At 41.2% G+C, this 26,804-nt stretch overlaps 1 protein-coding gene and 1 pseudogene across 2 annotated transcripts in view; one reads left to right on the forward strand and one right to left on the reverse strand.

Annotated features, from left to right (window-relative positions):
• Nucleotides 1-26,804, reverse strand: part of LOC308511583 (tryptophan--tRNA ligase, cytoplasmic-like) — a 104,340-nt pseudogene that overhangs the window by 44,962 nt on the left and 32,574 nt on the right. The gene's annotated exons all lie outside the window — the stretch shown is intronic.
• Nucleotides 7,537-9,186, forward strand: LOC308510943 (protein FAM47E-like; the record flags this gene model as incomplete). The annotated part of the gene is made up of 1 exon (XM_081080996.1): nt 7,537-9,186. The coding sequence occupies one exon, from the start codon at nt 7,537-7,539 to the stop codon at nt 9,184-9,186; it is 1,650 nt and encodes a 549-aa protein (XP_080937122.1).

The raw sequence follows: 26,804 nt of genomic DNA on the forward strand, positions 1-26,804 counted from the left end.
GAGCTGTATCAGTGAAGAAATTGCTTCGGCATAGGTCTGAGATTTTGTTGCCTTTGGATTCTTCTAGAATTTTTATGGTTTCCTGTCGTACATTTAAGTCCTTCATCCATTTTGAGTTTATTTTTGTGAATGGTGTAAGTTGGTGGACTAGTTTCATTTTCTTGCATATATCTGTCCAATTTTCCCAACACCATTTATTGAAGAGACTATCTTGGCTCCATTGTATGTTCTTGCCTCCTGTGTCAAATATTAATTGAGCATATTGGTTCGGGCCGATTTCGGGGCTCTCTATTCTATTCCATTGATCTATATGCCTATTCTTGTGCCAGTACCAGGCAGTTTTGAGAACAGTGGCTTTGTAATACAACTTGATATCTGGTATTGAGATCCCACCTACTTTGGTCTTTTTCAGGATTGCTGCAGCTATTCGGGGTCTTTTTTTATTCCAGATGAATTTTTGGAGAGTTCGTTCTAGATCTGTGAAGTATGCCGTTGGTATTTTAATGGGAAGTGCGTTGAATTTATAGATTGCTTTGGGTAGTATGGACATTTTAATGATGTTGATTCTACCAATCCATGAACACGGTATGTTCTTCCATCTGTTTATGTCTTCCTCTATATCTTTTTTCAACGGCCTGTAGTTTTCTGAGTAGAGGTCTTTTACCTCTTTAGTTAAGTTTATTCCTAGGTAGCTTAATTTTTTTGGTGCGATGGTAAACGGGATTGTTTTTATAATCTCTCTTTCTGAAAGTTCACTATTGGTGTATAGAAATGCCTCAGATTTCTTGGGGTTAATTTTGTATCCTGCTACATTGCCAAATTCATGTATTAAGTCTAGTAGCTTTTGGATGGAGTCTCTAGGGTTTTGTATGTATAATATCATGTCGTCTGCAAATAAGGACAGTTTTACTTCCTCTTTTCCAATTTGGATGCCTTTTATTTCTTCTTCTTGCCGAATTGCAATGGTTAACACTTCCAGTACTATGTTGAACAGGAGTGGTGAGAGGGGGCATCCCTGTGTTGTTCCTGTTCTTAGGGGAAATGGTGTTAGTTTTTGTCCATTGAGTATGATGTTGGCTGTGGGCCTGTCATATATGGCTTTTATTATGTTGAGGTATGATCCATCTACTCCCACCTTGGTGAGAGTTTTTATCAAAAATGGGTGTTGAATTTTGTCAAATGCTTTTTCTGCATCAATTGATATGACCATGTGGGTTTTTTTTCTTTCAATTTGTTTATGTGATGTATCACGTTTATTGATTTGCGGATATTGTACCATCCTTGCATCCCTGGGATAAATCCTACTTGGTCATGGTGTATGATCTTTCTGATGTACTGCTGGATCCGATTTGCTAAGATTTTGTTGAGGATTTTGGCATCTATGTTCATGAGGGATATTGGCCTGTAATTCTCCTTCATTGTGTTGTCTTTACCTGGTTTTGGTATTAGGGTGATGCTGGCTTCATAGAATGAGCTTGGAAGTGTTCCTTCCTCTTGAATTTTTTGTAGTAGTCTGAGGAGGATAGGTTTTAGTTCTTCCTTGAATGTTTGGTAAAACTCCCCTGTGAAGCCGTCTGGTCCTGGGCTTTTGTTTGCTGGAAGCTTTTTGATGACTGCTTCAATTTCTTCCATAGTTATTGGCCTGTTGAGATTTTTAGATTCTTCCTGATTGAGTTTTGGAATGTTGTATTTTTCTAGGAATTTGTCCATTTCCTCCAGGTTGTCTGCTTTGTTGGAGTAGAGCTGTCCATAGTATTTTTTAACAATCATTTGTATTTCTGTGGGGTCTGTTGTTATTTCGCCTCTATCGTTTCTGATTTTGTTTATTTGGGTCCTCTCTCTTTGCTTCTTGGTGAGTCTGGCTAGAGGTTTGTCAATCTTGTTTATCCTTTCAAAGAACCAGCTCTTGGTTTCATTGATTTTCTGTATTGTTTTTTTTGGTCTCTATGTCATTTATTTCTGCTCTAATCTTTATTATCTCCTTCCTTCTGCTCACTCTGGGGTTTTCTTGTTGCTCGCTTTCTAATACTTTGAGTTGTAGAGTTAGCTGATTTACTACCATTTTTTCTTGTTTTTTGAGATAGGCCTGTAGAGCTATAAACTTCCCTCTCAGGACTGATTTCATTGTGTCCCATAGGTTTTGGATTGTTGTGTTTTCATTGTCATTAGTTTCCAGGATGTTTTGAATTTCTTCTTTGATTTCATTGGTAACCCAATCAATATTTAATAGCATGCTATTCAGCTTCCAGGTGTTTGAGTATTTTGGGTTGTTTTTATTGTAGTTTATTTCTAATATTATGCCATCGTGGTCTGCGAAGATGCTTTTTATAATTTCAATCTTCTTGAATTTGGGGATACTTTGCTTGTGACCCAATATATGGTCTATTTTTGAATATGGCTTATGAGCATTTGAGTAGAATGTATATTCCCTGTCTTTGGGGTGAAGTGTTCTGAAGATGTCTATTAAGTCCATCTGATCTAGTGAGTCATTTAGGATTGCTGTATCTTTGCTGATTGTTTGTCTAGAGGGCTTATCCAGTGTTGTCAGTGGTGTATTAAAGTCCCCTACTATGATTGTATTGTTGTCGATCTCTCCTTTGATATCTTCCAGGAGTTTTTTTTTATGAATTTGGGTGCTCCTGCATTGGGTGCATATATGTTTACCAGAGTTATATCTTCTTGTTGTATTGATCCCTTTAGTATTATGAAGTGGCCTTCCTTATCTCTTGTTATGGCCTTCACTTTGAAGTCTATTTTGTCCGATATAAGTATTGCTACCCCAGCTTTCTTTTCCTTTCCATTTGCCTGAAAGATATTTTTCCATCCTTTCACTTTCAGTCTGTGTGAGTCCCTTCTCATGAGGTGGGTTTCTTGTAGACAGCAGATGTATGGGTCATGTTTTTTTATCCATTCAGCCACTCGATGTCTTTTGTTTGGAGCATTTAGTCCGTTTACGTTTAAAGTTATTATTGAAAGGTACTTGTTTGTAGCCATTTCTGTTTTTGTGTGGCTGTTTTCTTTCTGAGCTTTTTATTTCTTATTTTTATACCAGTCCCTTTAGCATTCCTTGCATTGCTGGCTTGGTGGTGATAAACTCCCTTAGCCTTTTTTTTGTCTGTGAAGCTTCTTATTTCCCCTTCAAGTTTGAATGATAGCCTTGCTGGATAGAGTATTCTTGGATTCAGTCCTTTGCTTTGCATCACTTTGTACATTTCTGTCCATTCTTTTCTGGCCTGATGTGTTTCTGTTGAGAAATCATTTGACAATCTAATGGGAGATCCCTTGTATGTAACTTTCCGTCTCTCTCTTGCAGCCTGTAAGATTCTCTCTTTGTCCTGAACGTTTGCCATGGTAATTATGATGTGTCTTGGTGTGGGTCTTTTCGGGTTCACCTTGTTTGGGACTCTCTGGGCTTGTGTGACTTTTTTCTTCCCCACCTCAGGGAAGTTTTCTGATACTATTTCTTCTAATAGGTTTTCTAATCCTTGTTCATCCTTCTGTTGTTCTGGTACCCCTATTATTCGTATGTTGTTTCGTTTCATGTTGTCCCAAAGCTCGCTTAGACTCTCCTCCTGTCTTTTAATTTTTTTCTCCAATTGCAGTACATTTTGGGTGTGTTTTGCTTCCTTGTCTTCTAATTCACTAATTCGGTCCTCCGCTTCTCCTAGTCTACTGTTGATACTTTCAATGGAGTTTTTCATTGCAGCTATATCACTCTTCATTTCTTCTTGGGTCTTACTTAAGTTGTTGATTTTTTCATCTGTTTCTTCTAGCTTCTTGCAGAAGTTGTCGATTTTTTCCTCCATCCGGTTTATGCACTCTAGGACCCTTATTCTGAATTCTTTTTCTGTCATGTTGCATGCCTCTGTATTACTTAGCTGCTTTTCTGGAGAGTCCTCCTTCTCTCTCCTTTGGGGGTTTCTTTGTCTGCCCATGTTTGATCTCACTGACATATCTAGACGTTGAGTCGTTCAGTGGTTGCTCCCTTGGTGGCAGTGACTCCTTGGTCTGTGGTTGCTCTTCGGGCGGTTGCGGTAGCAGCTGCTCTTCAGTTGGCAGCAGCTCCTCTGGTGGGTGCTGTTCACAGCTGTGGTGGCTCTTCTGGCTGGTGGGGCGAGGTTTCACGTACAGCTGCTGTTCCTCAGCAGAGGGTGTGGTGCTCAGGAGGTTGCTGTTGCTTGGATCTGCTGCGTTGTTTTAAAGGCACAAAATACAACACAACAAGGCACCACGTACCAGGCACTATACACAAATATATTCACGACATTCATAACCCCAAATAAAGGTGACCACATGAATTAAGAGAATTAGGGGATAAGGAAGAAGGAAGAGAAAAAGATAAAAGAGAAAAAAGAAAAGAAAAGTAGGGACCAAAAAAAGGAGTGCAAAAATGAAATTGGGAAAATGAAGGGGGGAAAATAAAAGCGAGAAAAGAAAAGAAAAGAAAAGAAGAAAGAAAAAAAAGAGTGAAAAGAGAGAATGAAGTGGAAGAGGGGAAGAGACTTTTTTATATGAGGAGAATACTCCTATAGAACAGCCATTAATCCCAACAAATTCCAGCAACAGCTCCCTGGAGATGAATGAAAACTAGAAACAACCAATAATATAACGATGAAAATAGAATGGAGAACACTAATCCCAAAATAAAATAAAGAGAAAATAAAATGGCACTTTAAAAAAAAATGGTAAAATGGTAGCAGTAATAATACTGGTTAAAAATAAGAAGGTAGTAATTAAAAGGGTAAAATCAGGTGATGGAAAAAAGAAGAAAAGAAAAAGAAAAAAAAAGAAAAAAAATTGGTTTCTTAGTTAAAAGGTGAAAAAAGAAAAAAAAAATGGCAGTAGTGAAGGTCCTTCGGTTCTTCTATTCTTCAGTGTGGCTCGCCTTAGACCTGCCAGGTATTCAGGAGAGTGTTGAGTTTCCCTGCGATACACTGTTCCTCTGTGTTGTAAACCACAGTCCTTATTTTAAAGCAAGCCGCATTTGTTTCCCAGACTGCCTTATTTTGTGTTTAGCAAAGAGTCAGTTTGTGGGTCAGCCTCTGGGTAGCAGCGTTCTGGGGTTGGCCTCTGAGGTTATAGGGCCTCTCTGTCCAGTGGAAGTTCACTGCCCAGAGCTGGCTGCGTAATACTTAGTTACCTGCGCTGTGTTGTTGCTGGGATTAATAGTGAACTTTTAAAGGGCTTTGAATACACTGGGCATTACCTTCAGGCTACTTGTCATTTTTCCTATGAAAATGTCACTTCGTTCGTATCCTTAAATGGAGATATTCTCCCTGTGCTTCATACTGCAGGAAACAATAATATTAATATTAATAATGATATTAATAATAATACTAATTTACAAGCAACGATTTCTAGAATAGATTGAGTTCCCACTGAATCGTGGTCACTGATTTTCTATTCCTTAGCTTCATATTTTAATTTATACCAACCATCTTAAGTCATCTTAGCTGTATTAATATATTTAATGCTATTTCATTGATTTGCAATTTCAGCCTGCTTCACTTAACACTTACTCAGAAAGAATGTACTTCAAAGGTGATGTCTGAAGAAAATCTTTAAAATAATCAGATGGCAAAAATTGATGGGAAATTGATTATAGGGAAAATATAGTGTTTGTATCTTTAATTGCAAGAGTTTGAGTATTGGACACACTGCCTCATACAAAAGGAGAACTGAACCAATGTGTGCTGAATAACTAAATGAATAAAAAATGTATTTGAGGACAAGATTCAAGTTGCTGCCATGGTTGAAGAATTACATCTAATCTGCAATTTGTGTATTAGTGTATCATTGGCTATGACCAAGAAAAATCCATGCTGCATTGAAATTGTAAAACACCTAATGTTATATGCTAAGGAGTTTATTATTTATTTTTTGGAAGTTGAAGTAGATGGTTATCCTGAGAATTAGGGAAAAAAGTAAAATAGGTTGGTATGGATTTTAAAAGAGGCATTTGTTTCAATAATGTCGGTGTGATCTACAATTTCTAATCATGGAGAATAGCAAGAATTGACGGTACCAGGAGATGGACAGCCCGACTTCACAAAGGGCTGTCCATCTCCTGAAGATGTGAACACTCATGGCCCTCGGGCGGGCTTTCTCCCCATGATAGTTCGGAAGCCGTGGTAGACCTTTGCAAAGGCAGACTCACAAATTGATGGAGACGAAACAAAAAAAGTTGATCATATTTTCTCTTCTGGCCAAAGTAGAGTAACAGGTATCAGATTTATGCCCTGGAGCACGTGAAAAAATAATGAAAGAAAATAAGATAAAATTATGAAAGACACTGGACATCAGGAAGCAGGGACAGATGCCTCACAGATAGGAAATAAATGAGGTGACTCCTATGATGGCTCCACATTCCTTCTGTTTCTAGGCCACAGCTCAGAGAGGTCACGCTATGTAAAGGAGATGGAGCTAAGACACCACAGAGAACAAGGTGGGTAGAGATCTCAAGGCAGACAACCAGAGAGCAAAATGAGAGAAAGAGACGGAACTCTAGAATCTTGCACCCCACAAGAATGATTCAGGGGATTACTGATCAGCTCGTGTGTGAATATTAGAAGCCAGGAAAGAAACCACTGGAAAGGATTCTTGATAACTGATACTCACACAGGGCCTGCAATAGTGACCTTTACTGTCAGCCAGACTAGAAGATCTCTAGATGCACAGGCATTGAATAATTTACATGGAAGGGTCTTGCTTCAGTAGTGAGGAACAGTTAATTAACCATACCACATGGTTTAACAGTATTTAGCCATGGACTATCACAGGGAACTGCTCTGGTTATTTAAATCAAATCTTAAAAAGGATCCCAAAGAATCAAGCTCTTTCCAAGAAACACAACAGTATCTAAAAAGGGCAAATATTATTTGTAAAAAGAAAATGGATGGTGAACAACACATGGGTTTTAGGTAAAGACAGGATCCGTAGTAGGGCACTGACCTATCCTTTGTCCTCAGGCTTTACTATGGCACTGTTTTCCTGATTATGTTGAAATGTTGCCTTAAAAGATAATTGATCTTGATTTCTGAGGGGGATTTGGGGTGCCATCTTAAGTTGTATACCCAATGCCTCACTCACTTCACCCATATTTGGGCAGATATCAAAACCTGACGGCTGTGAGTACATAGAAAAAACATGGTTCTCAGAAGCTCCCGCCTTTCAATTGTTACCTATAATTTATCCAGGAGAAATGAAAGTACTTGTATGAAGATGTGAACACGTGAAATATTCGTGACCCCTTGATTTCCAAACAGCTTCAAACTGGAATCAGTCCAAAAGTCCATCAAAAGATGAATGGGGAGCTGACCTGTGGAGGAGTGCCCATACACGGGAACAGTTCTGTACCACAAGCAAGAATGCAACCTTGCCGGCCATCCCCGGACAATGCAGGCTGTGCAGGGGCACGTGCTGACCCACCTCGGGAAAGAATAAGCATGAGTCAGCACCAGGCAATGGTCTCCTAGCAACGGGGCCGCTGGGACAACAAACCCCTGAAGCCACTGGGCGCCCTGGGCCAAGGGCGCCATGGCGTGCCAGAAGTGGCCCTTACCTGAGCCCCACAAGGGGTGGCTGTTAAAGTCGGACCTGAGGAAGAAGGCGCTCATAGAGTCAGGGCTGATCAAGCCGTGGCAGTCAGGGCCGAAGCTGGACAAGAAGCCGGAGCCCAGCAAGAAGTGGCTGCTAGGGCCAGGACCGCTGGAGCCCGTGCCCCTGGGCATGAAATGTAAGCCCTGGTTCAAGGACAGGGACAGGTTGCCTTCCCGCTATCTCTCCAGGCAGAACAACAAGCTTGGCAAGTGCCCCACCTCCATGGACAGCCGGCGGTGGGTATTTGTGAGGGAGGGACTGGACGACTTCAGAACGGGCTGTCCATCTGCTGAAGATGTGATCACTCGTGACCCTTGGGAGGGCTTTCTGCACATGGTTGCTCATAGAATTCCCCGCCCTCAGCCCAAAAAGATTCACAGGCAGCCGCCCACGGGAGCGGACCTGAGTTCCAAGCTCTCGCCAGCCCAGCGAGCAAGGAAGGCCTTTGTAGAGAAGATTGAAGCCAGCCTGAGAAAGCATCCCTTGGCGAACTGCCCGAATCTGGAGGAATCTCTCCCTCCAGACCTCCTGCTCAAGGTCCTGGAAGTGCTAGATACTGACAGGGAGCTGGAGGACACGTGGGCGTATTGTGAGGACACCAAGGAAAGAAAGAAGACCCCCACACATGTGTGTGAAGAACATCCTGAGGAGGTCAACCTGGAGCCTCCCCAGGCAGTGAACCTGGAGCCTCCTCAGGCAGTGAACTTAGAACCTCCCGAGGCATTGAACCTGGTGCATCCCCTACCACTGAACCTGGAGCCTCCCCAGGCAGTGTACCTTGAACCTCCCGAGGAAGTCCACCTGCAATCTTTCAGGAAGCTCAACCTGGGACTTCCGGTGGAGGACAACCTGGAACCTGAAGACCAAGCCTACGTGGAAACGGCCAAGGAGAGTCTCCAGTCATATTTATTCCGTTTGTTTCCTGAGGAAGAGACAAATGCAGCATGCACAACGGATATCCCCAAAGATCCTGGGCTCCAAAAATCAAGAAGAAGAATTCGTGAATTCTGCAGATGGATCGATGATAATTTTGGAGACATAGGCATTGATGAAGAGGACCTCATGAAACAGTTTCAAGTTGAGTTAGAGGTCCCACTCACCCATAATGCAGTCAAAATAAAGAAAATAAGCCAGCTTCCTTTGAATATAAGGCCCTGCAAACAGCTAGATGACATACAGCAGAGAAAATTCTCCCTGCAGGAAGGTAACTGGGAAAGGAAACTCCGCAAACAACAAGACCCTTACAAACCCAAACGGGAGAAGATAAGGTATGGAGCATGGTACCTGGACCCCAAATCCTGGAAAAAGCTGGTCAATGACCAGCCCTTTCCCGACCCTAAAGCCGTCCCTGACAAGGAACATTTGACCAATGGAAGGCATCTTGAACCAGACATTATTGATGAACTTTATGGACCAATTGCTTTCAAAGATTTCATTGTAAGCAAAGGCTACAGGATGCCAGGTGTGATTGAGAAGATGTTTATGAGGAAGGGATGGAACTATGAGTCTGTGAAGACTCCTATACACCGAGTAATGAAACTCCTCTCCAAACCCAAAGAGGAGGATTCAGGGGACAAAGAGGATTAGACAATTTTATATTTACTACTCACTTGGCTAGTGTGTCTCTCTCATTTTAACCCCAGTCAGAATTCACCATGAGTGCCTCACTGTGTATGGACAATTTGATTCCACAATATCTGTAAATTTAACACCTATTGGTAATAAAACTTTCTGTATGAGCTTCTGCTTGGGTTCATCAATGTGTTATGTATTTTACCAACTATGAAGTCAATACTTACATATAGTCCTCTTGGTTTTTATTGCATTAGGAGTATTATATTTTTATTTCAATTATTCATTAAAAATTACCATAAATAAAAGAATTACTTACAAAGGATCTTGTTGCCCAGCCGATGGGGCTCAGTGTTTCAGCATTGACCTAAGAAGCAGGAGGTCATGGTTTGATTGCAGGTCAGGGCATATGCCTGGGGTGCAGGCTCAATCCTCAGTCGGGGTGCAACCAGGCTGTAGCTGATTAATGATTCTCTCTCAACTTTGATCTTTCGCTCTGTAAAAATTCTATATAATTAAATCCAGTGATGGAAATGTTAGAACAACCAGAACAACGAGAGACCAGAACAACTGCCGCCACTTGCCCTAGCTGGTCCCGCCCCCAGAGGGGATCCCACCATGGTCAGGGGTGTGGTCAGCCTGCAAACCACCCTCAGCCCCTCGCCCCAACCAGCCCCACCCCCTGGTGGAGACCTCCTACCCCAATCGGGGCCCCCATCAGGGCAGGTTGGCCAGCCCAGCTGTGCACTGGGCCTCTATCCTTTATAATAAAAGGGTATTATGCATATTGACCCTAACGGTGGAAGAACCAGAATGACTGCTCCACCAGTCACTATGAGGCGCACTGACCACCTCTCAGTTCCTTTCCCCAGCCGCCAAGCTCCAAATTCCCAATGGTGAAAGGGGAACCGGGGTTGGGTGGCGGGGGATGCCGGTGGCACCAGGCCTAGGCCCCCACCCCACCAGTCACCCCACACACAGAGGGCAACCATGGCAGTTGTGGGGCAGGCGAGCAGAAAGAATGGCTGACCTCTCAGTTCTTCCCCTTGGCCGGAAGGCTCCAATCACCCAGTGGCGAATGGGTTACTGGTGGTGGGTGGCGGCGGGGTATGGGGCTGGCTGCGGGCATCCGAGGGAGATGGCCCTGATCGCAGGCCAGGCCTAGGGACTGTACCTGTGCATGAATTTCTTGCACCAGGCCTCTAGTATATTTATAAAAAATTATGCCAGCTACTGCATGGGATGAATCTCAAAATAATTGTGCATAATGAAAGAACTGTATCGCTCTAATAATATTCAAGTTATAATGCACTATGACAATTATTTTGTTAAGCACAACTTGTAACCCATAGTCAAAGTAACTTTATATATTGTTTGTGAATTATCTATGGCTACCTTTGCACTACAACATGAGAATTTAGGAATTGTCACAGAGATCATATAGCCTGCAAGCCTAAAATATTTCCTATCTGAATTTTTACAGTAAAATTTACTGTCACCCTAATCTAGAAGAAAAATATATTCAAACATATATTAAATCAATGATGCCACACTTTACCTGAACAGAAGATAATACATACTCATCTATGGAATAGAATCAAGTGAAATATTTTTTAAAAAATAACTATTTAGTTAGACCTGTTTGAACACTTTTCAAATCTGCCTATTAATTTCAATATTCTTAGGGTCAAAAATCCCTGAGGCAAATCATCATATAGGCCAGTGGTTCTCAACCTGTGGGTCGCGACCCCTTTGGGTGTCGAACAACCCTTTCAAAGGGGTCACCTAAGACCATTGGAAAGCACATGTATTATTACATATTTTTTGTGTGATTAATCACTATGCTTTAATTATGTTCAATTTGTAACAATGAAAATACATCCTGCATATCAGATATTTACATTACGATTCATAACAGTAGCAAAATTACAGTTATGAAGTAGCAGCGAAAATAATTTTATGATTGGGGGTCACCACAACATGAGGAACTGTATTAAAGGGTTGCAGCATTAGGAAGGTTGAGAACCACTGTTATAGCGCCTGTTTCTTGTGATGTCTCTCCATGTGATGACTTGTCATGCAGAGATTCCCCATGACTCCAAAAATATGGGTGTTAAATGTGAGGTAGGGTAGCCTGAACATGATAAAGACAGACTAACTTTCTTCCCAACTGAAATGGCTAATTAATTCAATGGGATTTCCACAAAAGTGGGTTGGCCTGGAAATGTGTTTTGTATATCCATAACATTTTTCAATCTTTTTAATTGAATGCTTTTCTGTGGGGGCTGCCCTTGCTACTTTATCACCATCCTCATCCCATCTTAGTAAGTCTTTGATCTATTTTACACAGTTAAATGACCTCCTTGGCCCACATGGGTATTTGAGTTTATAACCTTTGAACTAGAAGCAGAATCTTCCCTGAGGTCACTAGAGTCTATAAATTATGAAAACATTTTCACTAAAATCATTAATTCTTGCAAATGAGGCTATTATCATCATTCTGTTTGTGAGCCACCAGAAATACCTATATTTTGTGATTATTGTTAGCATTAATGTTAGGATTGAGTTATAGAATAAAGAATAAGAGAATTCTATAGCTCCACTAATATTAAAATTATTAAGGAATTTATTATGACAATTATTTTGTTAATCAAAAGTTGAAATCTGTAGCCAAGTTAATTTAAGTCTCATTTAATAATAAAATTGTGATCACCTTTGTTAGGATTGCATCAAGGCCCAAAACCTGATTGGAACATACTAAACAAAAATTGTAGGATAACTTTTGGGTGTTTTGTTTTATCATTGCTCCCTATAGAATATATTGAAATTTTCTTATTATATTCATAAAAATTCCCTGTGAAAGTGTATATCTTTTTAAAAAATACTTTTATTGGTTTCAGAGAGAAAGGGAGAGGGAGAGAGAGAATCATCAATGATGAGAATCATTGATCAGCTGCCTCCTGCATGCCCCCTACTGGGGATTGAGCCTGCAACCCCAGGCATGTGCCCTGCCCAGAAATTGAAAGATGACCTCCTGGTTCATGGATTGACACTCAAGCACTGAGCCTTGCCAGCTGGGCTGAAAGCATATTTCCGTATCATATAACAGAGCTGTAGAACACCAAGGAGCTTCAAGTGCTGAAAATCTCCTGTGCAAAACTGATAGGTGAATAAAACTGCCCAGCACCACCAAATATCCTCCCATTTCTATTCAAGTGCAAGTAATCTTTGCATGCCATGAATATCAACTTAAAAGTCACTCATAAATGTCACATGAAAAATCAAGCAACTTCTTTACATTTTAAAAATAACAGCTAAACCTGTCTGTGATGTGACAATTTATAGCTAGAAAGATTTGTAGTGCAGATCTAGAGTGCACTTCTGCTTGCCTTCATAAAGAAAGCCACATGTAAATGGCACTATATGTATATAGAATTTCATCTTGATAGGACAGGACTGATACATGCTTAATTTAAATTTTCTATTTTAAATGAAGTCTGTCTGTGAGTATTGTGAACCTGAGGAACCAGGTCTTTTTTATGTATTTTTGTAAGTCAAGGTCTAGAATGTCTCTCTGACCTAGACTATTCAGAATAATTAAGTTTACATCACCATTGTATCTTAATTCTGCATTGGTTTCCAAACTAGTCTTTCTTCTACTTCAGTATATTTTTCAACAATGCAAATCTGGTCCAATTCACAAGCTTGCTAAATCTCCAGGCTAATCAATAACATATCTATTTACATAGGCACACCTCCCACACACATACTGCCATACAAACATGCTCCTACATTACAGACGCCAGTCCACATGTGCTTTCACACCTCTATGGCTTTGTATAGGGTCTTTCCTACTGTTAGGTCTTCACTCAAGCCACTGTAATCCAGTTTTAATGCTCTCTCCTCCAGAGCCAATTTTTTGATTGGTTTTATCAAGACCTTGTTTTTAGACAGCTGCCTTTTTCTAAAGAACTCACTCTAATTTCCAAGAGAAGTGAGTCACTAATGGCTGCAAAATCTGGGAAATACCCAGACATATTTATTCAGACATTAAAGAGGCCAATATTATATCCTCTGGCTCAGGATTATGTAGTTGCTGTGGGTCTCCATTCAAGCCTGGGGATACGTGCAGCAGCATTCATCCTTACACATTCATTGTTCAGGTCCATAAAATTTGCTTTTCCACATTTTGGTTTTGTGACCTTGCATTTCCCAGAACATGTCTCCTCATCTATGAAATGGAAACCGTATCATTCAACTCAAATTTTGGTGAGAATTAAAGGGTTACTTTACACAAGTGCCTAATACCACAAGCATCCCAGAATGATGCACAGCATATATTTGTGGAAGAGGAGGAGGGGGAGAATAGAAAGGAGAGTGCTACAAAGTCACCAAGAAGCCAAGGCAAAAAAGTTGTCATGGTGCTTATCCTGTGTGATAGCTTTCAATTGCAGTTGACTCAATCTTACCAGTTGACTAAGATGAAACAATGTATTTTCAAAATAAGTCATCAGTAAAGCTTCCTATTGGCTTTGGTGATGGCTACATCCAGCAAAATAAACTTTCATGGAGACATTATATGGGGTTCTCTGCTGCTCTAATTACGTGCATTGGTATTAGTTGTCCTACAGAAACAAACAAAAACAGTGCTTGATCCATTTGAATTTTTTAACCCCAGAGAAAGTAGGAAATATGACCTGACCTCAAATTTGTACTTTTTAGGAGAGGAAAGTCAGAAGAGCCTAATATCTAATTGTGTTAGCATAGCCTCATGAAGTTTTCAAAGCCTGTTCACAGTCCTTAACTTCTGGTTTTGTTTTTGAGGATCACAACATAAAGAAATCCAAACAAATACTGAAATAATCAATTATATTATATTGTCACAAATGGAGTAACAGACCCTTAGAAGAATTTCGCTCTAGGAACATGTAGTTTAATAAAGACAAAGGACTTTTTTTTTTTTTTTCATCTCTGACAGTCTAAGGAGTATTAAGTGCATCAGGCCATCATGTCTCATTAGTTAAGCATCGACCCATAAAACAGGAAGTCACGGTTTGATTCCTGTTTGGTGCACATGCCTGGATTGTAGCTTAATCAATTATTCTCTCTCATCATTGATTTTTCTTTGTCTACCTCTCCCTTCCCCTCTATGAAATCAACCAAAACATACTTAAAATGAATATTAAAAGCACAACCTTTGGAGTTGGCAGAAATACGTTCATAGTGCAGCACAGCCATGTTCTTATCCTATGATTACAGGCAAAATACTTCACAGAATATTTTATCTCAAATGTGTAATAACCATGCTTATTTCACCCAGGGTTTTTAAAATATATTTTTATTTATTTCAGAGGATAAGAGAAAAGGAGACAGAGGGAGAGAGACATGACTGATAAGAGAGAATCTTTGGCCACCTCCTACATGTCTCCCACTGGGCATGGAGCCCATAACCCAGGCATGTGCTCTGACCTTAAATCAAATCATGACATCTTGGTTCATAGGTCAATGCTCAACCTCTGAGCCTCTCCCTGCCAGGCTTTAAAGATTAAATGATGTAGGAATGCCTTTATATGTCTTGGTGATCAATTAAATTTCCCTGTTCATCACTTGGTAATGAAGCTAAACATGAAATACCTCTTTGCTTTAAATTATCAGTGTAAAAAAGAAGCTTACGTCAACATCAGAAAAAGCTTGATTAATTTTATAAATCTAATATTTAGACCTAATTTACACCACTACATAACTACTGAACTGAATTTGAATATTGTACAATAATCTTTCATTTATATCTTAAATCAATAGACTAAACTTCATAGAAAATGTCAAGATATGAAATTGCTCCCAGGCAGAGATGTACAGTCCTTTTCTTTGTAACATAAATTTTCTGCTCAGTTAGAACTGTGTGAAGTGCTCCTTATTGAACATTAGAAGAGATATGATATCAGAAATATGTCCCTTGATAATATTTAAAAAACACATTTTCAGGCATTGGCCTGAAGATAAAATAACTTAATCAGAAACTTATGCCAATACAATTTAAAAACTGTCCACCTACTTTGTCATTTTCAAATTCTTCCTGAAGTGCTTGAGTAAGGAGGAAAGTAAGAACACATCGTGAATATTATAATGGATTCAATATATACCAATTATTGAGTGTCATAAAATAAAGACTAAAATTGCCCCTGATAAGTGTAATTCTGATCTAAATGTAAACGATGGAATCATATTCATTCTGTGCCATTAGAGGAGCAGAGATCAACCTCACTTCTTTCAACCCTAAAATTGGTTCTTAGAGAAATAAAGGGCGGGATCGTTTAATACAATGAAAATAATTGCATTTTTATTAGCTTTAAGGAATCATTATATATATATATATATATATATATATATATATATATATATATATATATATATATATATATATACTAGAGGCCCGGTGCAGAAAAATTTGTGCACTCGGAGGGGAGGGGGGGTCCCTCAGCCCGGCCTGTACCCTCTCCAGTCTGGGACCCCTTGGAAGATAATGACCTGCTGGTTTAGGCCTGCTCCCAGGTGGCAGAGGGCAGGCCAATCCCTAGGTGCAGCCCCTGGTCGGGCTCAGAGCAGGGCCGAGTGGGGAGTTGGGGCGCCGCCCCCTGTCATGCACAGAGCAGGGTGGATTGGGAAATTGTGATGCCACCCTCAGTCATGCTCAGGGTAGGGCCGATTGGGGGGTTGGGGCACCGCCCCCTGTCACACTCACAGCAGGGTGGATAGGGATGTTGCTGTGCCACCCACTCCCGCAAAGAGCAGGGCCAATCAGGGGGTTGGGGCGCTGCCTCCTGTCACGCACAGAGCATGGCCCATCAGGGGTTTTGGGGCTCTGTACCCTGTCACACACAGAGCAGGGTAGATCAGGGGGTTTGGGAGCTCCCCCCTGTCACGCACAGAGCAGGACCCATCAGGGGGTTGGGGAGCTCCCCCCTGTCACTCACAGAGTAGGGCCAATAGTGGAGTTGGGGCAACACCTCCTGTCACACACAGAGCAGGGCTGATTAGGGGGTTGGGGCACCGCCACTGTCACACTCAGGGCAGGGTGGATGGGGAGGTTATGGCTCTACCCCATCACACACAGAGCAGGGCCCGTGGGGGGGAGGTTAGTAGTTGGGGCGCCGCACCCTGTCACACACAGAGCAGGGCCGATCATTGGGTTGGGGAGATCCCCTGTATCAGGCACAGAGCAGGGCTGATCAGGAGGTTGTGGCCCCACCCCCTGTCACACACGGAGCCACAGAGCAATCAGGGGTTTTGGGCTCTGCCCCCGGTCATGCTGATCCCGGTGCCGGGAGGCATATTACCCTTTTACTATATAGAATTGAGGCCTAGTGCATGGGTGGGGGCTGGCTGGTTTGCCCTGAAGGGTGTCCTGGATCAGGGTGGGGGTACCCACTGGGGTTGCTGGCCAGCCTGGGTGAGGGGATGATGGCTGTTTGCAGCTGGTCACACACCCTTCAGGGTGGGGGTTCCCACTGGGGTGCCTGGCCCGCCTGGGTGAGGGGATGATGGCTGTTTGCAGCTAGTCACACACCCTTTAGGGTGGGGGTTCCCACTGGGGTGCCTGGCCCGCCTGGGTGAGGGGATGATGGCTGTTTGCAGCTGGTCACACACCCTTTAGGGTGGGGGTCCCCACTGGGGTGCCTGGCCAGTCTGGGTGAGGGGCTTGAGGGCTGTTTTCAGGCTGGCAAGTGACTGATACTCCCAAGCACTCCTTTTTTTCTTTTCTTTTTTTGTATTCTGCCCCAGCTTTAGCTTTGAGGCTTGGCTCCAGCTCTTAGGCCTCTGCTGGTGAAAGTAGGTTTCTGGCCTTTGCTTACAATGTTGCAATCTTTCTGGCTGAATCCTGGCGGAATAAAGCAGGTTTCTGGGGTTTTGTTTAGCTTCTATATTTGGTACATAGTTGCTTAGTGTTGCAGCTCAGAGGCCTGCAGCGGCAGGTGGGGAACGTTGGATTCCTCCGTCACTGAAGCAAGCAAGCCTCATGTTAGTTTCAAGCTGCCTGGCTGCCGGCCGCCATTTGGCTGACAGTTAATTTGCATATCGCCCTGATTAGCAAATGGGAAGGGTAGCGGTTGTATGCCAATTACCATCTTTCTCTTTTATTAGATAGGATGGTAGTTGAAGAGTTCCTTATGATGACACAATACCTACATCAAAGGCAGCAGTGATAGTCTTCATTTCTCAATAAACACTTAGAGAAGTTGGCCTAATTACCATATAATTAACAAATTTGATACAAGAAGTGTTGGGGGCCAGAAGTAAGCTGGCAAGGTCCTTGCACCTAAAGAGACTAGCAAGGCTGGGACCCTTACCCACACAGTTTTCCCAGCCTTGTTTGGATGGCGATTATCAGTGGAATGAGAACAGCCTTTCATAGCTTACCAAGAAGTCTGTAACTATTTGCTGAGACATGCTGTACTGAGAACTTGTCCTTCTGTTCTGTCCCTCCCTTAGAGATTAAGAGGAACAAAGAATACATTCCTCTTGACAGACTTCCTATTCAGTGTGTTGTGTATAAATAGGATTGTGTGGCTAATAAAGTTGCTTCAGTTCCTCGAGAGCTTTAGTCCTCCCGATCTCGCTTTCCTGTCTTTCTTTTTTTCTCAATTCCCACCTCCCTGCCTCAGCCCGGCTCAACCTGTCAGGCTGGCCCAGACGAAGAAGGTCTGAGTGATTATTATTGTAGGCATCCAGCAGGATGGGGTAAGGATGGCAAAATAGCAGAGCAACTGCCTAACACCAGAGGAAAAATTTTTAGTACATTTAATTATTGACTCTAAATTCACAATTTAAATGTGATATCCTGTGTCCTCTAGCTTGCAAATAAAGTATTTGTTTAAAGAAAACAACTGGCTCTAGATGATTGCTCAGTGGTTAGAGTATCGGCCTGGGGACTAAAGGGTCATGGGCTCTATTCTAGTCAAAAGCACATACCTTGGGTGTAGGCTTGATCCCTTGCCTCAGTCGGGGTGTGTGCAGGAAGCAACCAATCAGTGTGTCTCTCTCACATCAAAGTTTCTCTCTCTCTCTACCCTTCCCTTCCACTCTCTCTAAAAATCAATGACAAAAATAAACTTGGGTGAGAATTAACAAACAAACAAAAGAACCAACCATTCTGAGTCCTTAATTTCCAATTTTTTTTTCATGTGAGCAATTGACAACTACATGGAGTTTTACTTATATTGACTGTACCTTGTGTCCATGAGGAGGTATCATCTAAAAATTACTCAGACAAGACATGAAAACAATCTAAGTGTCCATTGACCAATGAATGGATACAGAAAATGTGTACACACACACACACACACACACACACACATTTCAGTCATGAAAAAAAAAAGGAGAAACTCCTACCATTTTGTAACATTAATGAACCTAAGGGGCATTTTTTTTTTCAGGTTGAGATTTTTAAATTCTGGAGGTAGGAGGGGTCAGCATGCTCAGGTGGGGAGGGTCCAGCCCAGCTCCTCCAGCCCTCCCCTCCCCCCAGTGCATGCCCAGCCCCAATAAGTTACCCAGTTACTCAGCTGCACCCCCTCCTGAGTCTGTCTGTCCTTCTGCTCCACCCCAGACAGGGCTGACCAGGCTCAATACAAGTGTTGCTTGTCCCCAGCTTGTGGGCAGTGCCACATGGCAGGCTGGGGGCAGAGGAAGCAGCTGGGCTGAAATGGCAGAGGGGCGGCCCCTGGTTCTGAGGGGTCAGGACATGGAGAACCACTCCCTGGAAGCCAGGGGTCCAGCCCCACAGGTCTGTGCCTGGCGAAACAGCAGTCGGGTGGGGCATCCATCACACCTCTATGGCGGGGTCTGAGCCTCGGCCCTGCCGCTGTAGCTCCTCCTCCTGCTTCATCTTGGGCTTCTCGGTCCGGGTGTGCCACACCAGAAACCGGGTGCATTTGGCAGTCCGTGGCTCCAGGTCCTTGGGGTTCACCAGGTGGCTCAGGAGACTGCTCTCCAGGTGGCCTCGGGGAGCGGTTGCATCAGACTGGGCATTGGGCTTAGCCAACAGCAAGGCCAGGGCCACTGCAAATCCCGCCATATCCACTGGGAAGGGCCGGTTGGGCTCCCACGCCGTGGGAACTAAGTCAGAAGACAGAGAAAGCCAAATACTATGTGACATCATTTGTATGTGGCATCTAAAAACACAAAAGTCGTGGAAACAGAGTAGAATGGTGGCTGTCAGGGGCTAGAGAGTGGGGGAAATGGGCCAATGTCGGTCAAATGGTACAAATTTCCAGTTCAGATTAATAAGTTCTGGAAATCTCATGTACAGCACAGTGACTACAGTTAACAATACTGTATTATATATTTGAAAGTTTCTAAGAGAGTAGACCATAAATATTCTCACACACACACATCAAAATATTGTCATTGTGTAAGGTGATGAATATAATAACTAACCCTATTGTGGCAATCATTTCACAATATATACGTGTATCAAATCATCACAGTGTACACCTTAAATATACACAATTTTGTATATCAATTATATCTCAATAAATCTAGAAAAGTTTTTAATTAAAAAAATAACATTACTCAAATCTACTATATGGTGTATATTTGTAATCTTTCCCTCATTTTTAAAGTAAATTCAGCATTATGAACTATCAAATTTTTCATAGTATAGTACAAAATATCCATACCAGTCTTTAGTGGATCTACATTCAATGGACTAAAATAACTCTATAGGATCTGAACACTTCACACAGTTCTCTGTAATGACCAGAATGACCGGTCACTATGACTTCCACTGCAGCCAGCAAACTGGCCAATCAGGGTGGAGCCAGCTGGTCAACTGCTTTTTATTACACCATTATTATTGAGCCTTCAGGAGAAACAAAATTGTAATGGAAACATAGACAAAATATAAGGTTCCTTTACTGTTATTGTTGTTTTAGAGAGACAGGTGCTCTTAAAATTAAATAGCAGTTCAGGACAATAATATAAGAAATGTCTAAAGACTACTTTTTGAAGCTTGGTTCTACTGTCTCTGACTAATCTTTGGGATTTATGGATTCCAAAAGCTATTCATATGTTGGAAATTCCCTATCTACTAACACTTCTACCTGAAAAAATATAAATGAGATTTTAGTGACTAGCTGAAAAAAAAAAATAACATGAAAGGGAAGAGATAAAGTATTATATTAGCCTTCCAAAATTATAGTAGAATCTAAACTTAAAAACTTGTATAAAACTTGAGGGTTTTTTTAAAAATATATTTTATTGACTTTTCACAGAGAGGAAGGGAGAGAGATAGGAGTTATAAACATCGATGATAGAGTTACATCGATCAGCTGCCTCCTGCACACTCTCTACTGGAGATGTGCCCGCAACCAAGTTACATGCCCTTGACTGGAATCAAACTTCGGACCTTTCAGTCTGCAGCCGACGCTCTATCCACTGAGCCAAACTGGTTACGGCAAAACTTGAGTTTTATACAAAAAAGAGACCACTTTTTTAGGTCAGCCTTTTAAAAACAATTGCTACCACATATTGATTGAAACCACTGAGTTAAATTTATTTTATTTTTTTAATTGCTTGAAGTATTACAAAGGGTATTACATATGTGTCCATTTTATCCCCCCGCCCTAGACAGTCGCCCAGCCTCCCCTATCCCCCAGTGTCTTATGTCCATTGGTTATGCTTATACGCATGCATACAAGTCCTTTAGTTGATCTCTTACCCCCCTACCTCCTGCCCCCCAACCCTCCCCGGCCTTCCCGCTACAGTTTGACAATCTGTTTGAGGCAGCTCTGCCTCTGTATCTATTATTGTTCAAAAGTTTATGATGGTCTCTATTATCCATGAATGAGTGAGATCATGTGGTATGTTTCCTTCATTGACTGGCTTATTTCACTTAGCATAATGCTCTCCAGTTCCATCCATGACGTTGCAAATGGTAAGAGTTCCTTCCTTTTTAGAGCAGCATAGTATTCCATCGTGTAGATGTACCACAGTTTTCTAATCCATTCATCTACTGATGGGCACTTAGGCTGTTTCCAGATCTTAGCTATGGTGAATTGTGCTGCTATGAACATAGGGGTGCATATATCTTTTCTGATTGGTGTTTCTGGTTTCTTGGGATATATTCCTAGAAGTGGGATCACAGGGTCAAATGGGAGTTCCATTTTCAGTTTTTTAAGGAAACTCCATACAGTCTTCCATAGTGGCTGCACCAGTCTGCATTCCCACCAGCAGTGCACAAGTGTTCCTTTTTCTCCACATCCTCTCCAGCACTTGCCGTTTGCTGATTTGTTGATGATAGCCAGTCTGACAGGTGTGAGATGGTACCTCATTGTTGTTTTGATTTGCATCTCTCAGATCATTAGTGACTTTGAGCATGTTTTCATATGTCTCCTGGCTTTCTGAATGTCCTCTTTTGAAAGGTGTCTATTTAGGTCCTTTGCCCATTTTTTGATTGGATTGTTTATCTTCCTTTTGTTAAGTTGTATGAGTTCCCTATAGATTTTGGAGATTAGGCCCTTATCAGATATGACATTGGCAAATATGTTTTCCCACACAGTGGGTTTTCTCGTTGTTTTGTTGATGGTTTCTTTTGCTGTGCAGAAGCTTTTTATTTTGATGTAGTCCCATTTGTTCATTTTCTCTTTAGTTTCAAGTGCCCTAGGAGCTGTATCAGTGAAGAAATTGCTTCGGCATATGTCTGAGATTTTGTTGCCTTTGGATTCTTCTAGAATTTTTATGGTTTCCTGTCGTACATTTAAGTCCTTTATCCATTTTGAGTTTATTTTTGTGTATGGTGTAAGTTGGTGGTCTAGTTTCATTTTCTTGCATATATCTGTCCAATTTTCCCAACACCATTTATTGAAGAGACTATCTTGGCTCCATTGTATGTTCTTGCCTCCTTTGTCAAATATTAATTGAGCATATTGGTTCGGGCCGATTTCTGGGCTCTCTATTCTATTCCATTGATCTATATGCCTATTCTTGTGCCAGTACCAGGCAGTTTTGAGAACAGTGGCTTTGTAATACAACTTGATATCTGGTATTGAGATCCCACCTACTTTGTTCTTTTTCAGGATTGCTGCAGCTATTCGGGGTCTTTTTTTATTCCAGATGAATTTTTGGAGAGTTCGTTCTATATCTCTGAAGTATGCCGTTGGTATTTTAATGGGAAGTGCATTGAATTTATAGATTGCTTTGGGTAGTATGGACATTTTAATGATGTTGATTCTACCAATCCATGAACACGGTATGTTCTTCCATCTGTTTATGTCTTCCTCTATATCTTTTTTCAATGTCCTGTAGTTTTCTGAGTAGAGGTCTTTTACCTCTTTAGTTAAGATTATTCCTAGGTAGCTTAGTTTTTTTGGTGCGATGGTAAACGGGATTGTTTTTATAATCTCTCTTTCTGAAAGTTCACTATTGGTGTATAGAAATGCCTCAGATTTCTTGGGGTTAATTTTGTATCCTGCCACATTGCCAAATTCATATATTAAGTCTAGTAGCTTTTTGATGGAGTCTCTAGGGTTTTGTATGTATAATATCATGTCGTCTGCAAATAAGGACAGTTTTACTTCCTCTTTTCCAATTTGGATGCCTTTTATTTCTTCTTCTTGCCGAATTGCAATGGCTAACACTTCCAGTACTATGTTGAACAGGAGTGGTGAGAGGGGGCATCCCTGTCTTGTTCCTGTTCTTAGGGGAAATGGTGTAAGTTTTTGTCCATTGAGTATGATGTTGGCTGTGGGCCTGTCATATATGGCTTTTATTATGTTGAGGTATGATCCTTCTACTCCCACCTTGCTGAGAGCTTTTATCAAAAATGGGTGTTGAATTTTGTCAAATGCTTTTTCTGCATCAATTGATATGACCATGTGGTTTTTTTCTTTCAATTTGTTTATGTGATGTATCACGTTTATTGATTTGCGGATATTGTACCATCCTTGCATCCCTGGGATAAATCCTACTTGGTCATGGTGTATGATCTTTCTGATGTACTGCTGGATCCGATTTGCTAAGATTTTGTTGAGGATTTTGGCATCTATGTTCATGAGGGATATTGGCCTGTAATTCTCTTTCATTGTGTTGTCTTTACCTGGTTTTGGTATTAGGGTGATGCTGGCTTCATAGAATGAGCTTGGAAGTGTTCCTTCCTCTTGAATTTTTTGTAGTAGTCTGAGGAGGATAGGTTTTAGTTCTTCCTTGAATGTTTGGTAAAACTCCCCTGTGAAGCCGTCTGGTCCTGGGCTTTTGTTTGCTGGAAGCTTTTTGATGACTGCTTCAATTTCTTCCATAGTTATTGGCCTGTTGAGATTTTTAGATTCTTCCTGATTGAGTTTTGGAATGTTGTATTTTTCTAGGAATTTGTCCATTTCCTCCAGGTTGTCAAGTTTGCTGGAGTAGAGCTGTCCATAGTATTTTTTAACAATCATTTGTATTTCTGTGGGGTCTGTTGTTATTTCGCCTCTATCGTTTCTGATTTTGTTTATTTGGGTCCTCTCTCTTTGCTTCTTGGTGAGTCTCGCTAGAGGTTTGTCAATCTTGTTTATCCTTTCGAAGAACCAGCTCTTGGTTTCATTGATTTTCTGTATTATTTTTTTGGTCTCTATGTTATTTATTTCTGCTCTAATCTTTATTATCTCCTTCCTTCTGCTCACTCTGGGGTTTTCTTGTTGCTCTCTTTCTAATTCTTTGAGTTGTAGAGTTAGCTGATTTACTACCATTTTTTCTTGTTTTTTGAGATAGGCCTGTAGAGCTATAAACTTCCCTCTCAGGACTGCTTTCATTGTGTCCCATAGGTTTTGGATTGTTGTGTTTTCATTGTCATTAGTTTCCAGGATGTTTTGAATTTCTTCTTTGATTTCATTGGTAACCCAATCAATATTTAATAGCATGCTATTCAGCTTCCATGTGTTTGAGTATTTTGGGTTGTTTTTATTGCAGTTTATTTCTAATATTATGCCATCGTGGTGTGCGAAGACACTTTTTATGATTTCAATCTTCTTGAATTTGGGGATACTTTGCTTGTGACCCAATATATGGTCTATTTTTGAATATGTGTCATGAGCACTTGAGTAGAATGTATATTCCGTGGCACTGGGGTTAAGTGTTCTGAAGATATCTATTAAGTCCATCTGATCTAGTGAGTCATTTAGGATTGCTGTATCTTTGCTGATTTGTCTAGAGGACTTATCCAGTGATGACAGTGGTGAATTAAAGTCCCCTACTATGATTGTATTGTTGTCGATCTCTCCTTTGATATCTTCCAGAAGATTTTTTATGTATTTGGGTGCTCCTGCATTGGGTGCATATATGTTTATCAGGGTTATATCTTCTTGTTGTATTGATCCTTTTAGTATTATGAAGTGGCCTACCGTATCTCTTGTTATGACCTTCACTTTGAGGTCTATTTTGTCCGATATAAGTATTGCTACCCCGGCTTTCTTTTCTTTTCCATTAGCCTGAAAGATATTTTTCCATTCCTTCACTTTCAGTCTGTGTGAGTCCTTTCTAATTAGGTGGGTCTCTTGTAGACAGCAAATGTATGGGTTATGATTTTTTATCCATTCAGCCACTCGATATCTTTTGGTTGGAGCATTTAGCCCGTTTACATTTAAAGTTATTATTGAAAGGTACTTGTTTGTAGCCATTTCTTTTTTGTGTGTGTGTGGCTGTTTTCTTTCTGGGATTTTTATTTCTTCTTTTTACACCAGTCCCTTTAGCATTTCTTGCATTGCTGGCTTGGTGGTGATAAACTCCCTTAGCCTTTTTTTGTCTGTGAAGCTTCTTATTTCCCCTTCAAGTTTGAATGATAGCCTTGCTGGATAGAGTATTCTTGGATTCAGTCCTTTGCTTTGCATCACTTTGTAAATTTCCGTCCATTCTTTTCTGGCCTGATGTGTTTCTGTTGAGAAATCATTTGATAATGTAATGGGAGATACCTTGTATGTAACTTTCTGTCTCTCTCTTGCAGCCTGTAAGATTCTCTCTTTGTCCTGAACATTTGCCATGGTAATTATGATGTGTCTTGGTGTGGGTCTTTTCGGGTTCACCTTGCTTGGGACTCTCTGGGCTTGTGTGACTTTTTTCTTCCCCACCTCAGGGAAGTTTTCTGATATTATTTCTTCCAATAGGTTTTCTAATCCTTGTTCCTCTTTCTGTTGTTCTGGCACCCCTATTATTCGTATGTTGTTTCGTTTCATGTTGTCCCAAAGCTCCCTTAGGCTCTCCTCCTGTCTTTTAATTTTTTTCTCCAACTGAAGTACAGTTTGGGTGTGTTTTGCTTCCCTGTCTTCTAATTCACTAATTCGGTCCTCCGCTTCTCCTAGTCTACTGTTGATACTTTCAATGGTGTTCTTTATTGCAGCTATATCGCACTTCATTTCTTCTTGGGTCTTAGTTAAGTTGTCGATTTTTTCATCTGTTTCTTCTTGCTTCTTGGATAAGTTGTCGATTTTTTCCTCCATCCGGTGTATGCACTCTAGGACCCTTATTCTGAATTCTTTTTCTGTCATGTTGTATGCCTCTGTATCACTTAGCTGCTTTTCTGGTGAGTCCTCCTTTTCTTTCCTTTGGGGATTTCTTTGTCTACCCATGTTTGATATCACTGACGTATATAGATATTGAGTCATTCAGTGGCTGCTCCCTAGGTGGCAGTGGCTCCTCGGGCTGTGGTTGCTCCTTGGGCGGTTGTGGTAGCAGCTGCTCCTCTGTTGTTAGCGGGTCTTCTGATGGGTGCTGTTCACAGCTGTTGTGGCTCTTCTGGCTGGTGGAGGGAGGCTTCACCCACAGCAGCTGTTCCTCAGACAGAGCGTGTGGAGATCAGGAGGCCGCTGTTGCTTGGATCTGCTGCGTTGATTTAAAGGCACAAAATACAACACAACAAGGCACAACGTACCAGGCACTGAACACAAATGAATTACGGTATTAACAACCCCAAATAAAGATGGCCACCCGAGCTAAGAGAGTTGGAGGGTAAGGAAGAAAGAAGAGAAAAAGACAGAGAGAAAAACAGAAAAAAGAGGAAAAAAAAGAAGAAAAAAAAAGAAAAATAGAATGAAGTAGAAGAGGGGAGGAGACTATTCATATGAGGAGAAAACTCCGATAGAACCACCACTAATCCCAACAAATTCCAGCAACGGATCTCTGGAGTGAATACAAACTACAAACAGCCAATAATATCAAGTGAGGCAAGGGAAAGCAGAAGCACAAAAATAACTGGCTGGGAGGCGGGGGTGGGGAGGGGGAATGGGAGACAGAAAAAGAAAAAGAAAAAGCAGAACAACCTCACATACAATCCTTAAAGAAAAGAAAAGAAAAAAAAAACAATATACTCAACAATCGAGCAAGCAACAACAGAACAATAGAGAAAAGGAGAGAATAAAAAATTTGGATAGTGAAGAAAGATAAGGGAGAGGTGGATAAGGATTTAGAGCAGGTGATTGGAAAAGGGATATATAAGTAGGGTGAAATTTAGACAGGGCGTATGAAGAATAGGGAAAATCTAAAGCAGGAATAGGGTAAGAGAAACAGGACAGCAAAAGGGGAAAAGTGGGGAAGAGAGTTTTAGCACGGCAGCACAATTGAGGTAGAGGAAAATGATGCTAAAGGAATGATGAAAATAGAATGGAGAA

This window comes from Myotis nattereri (assembly GCF_964212035.1).
Source record: "Myotis nattereri genome assembly, chromosome: X".
Lineage (NCBI taxonomy): Eukaryota > Metazoa > Chordata > Mammalia > Chiroptera > Vespertilionidae > Myotis > Myotis nattereri.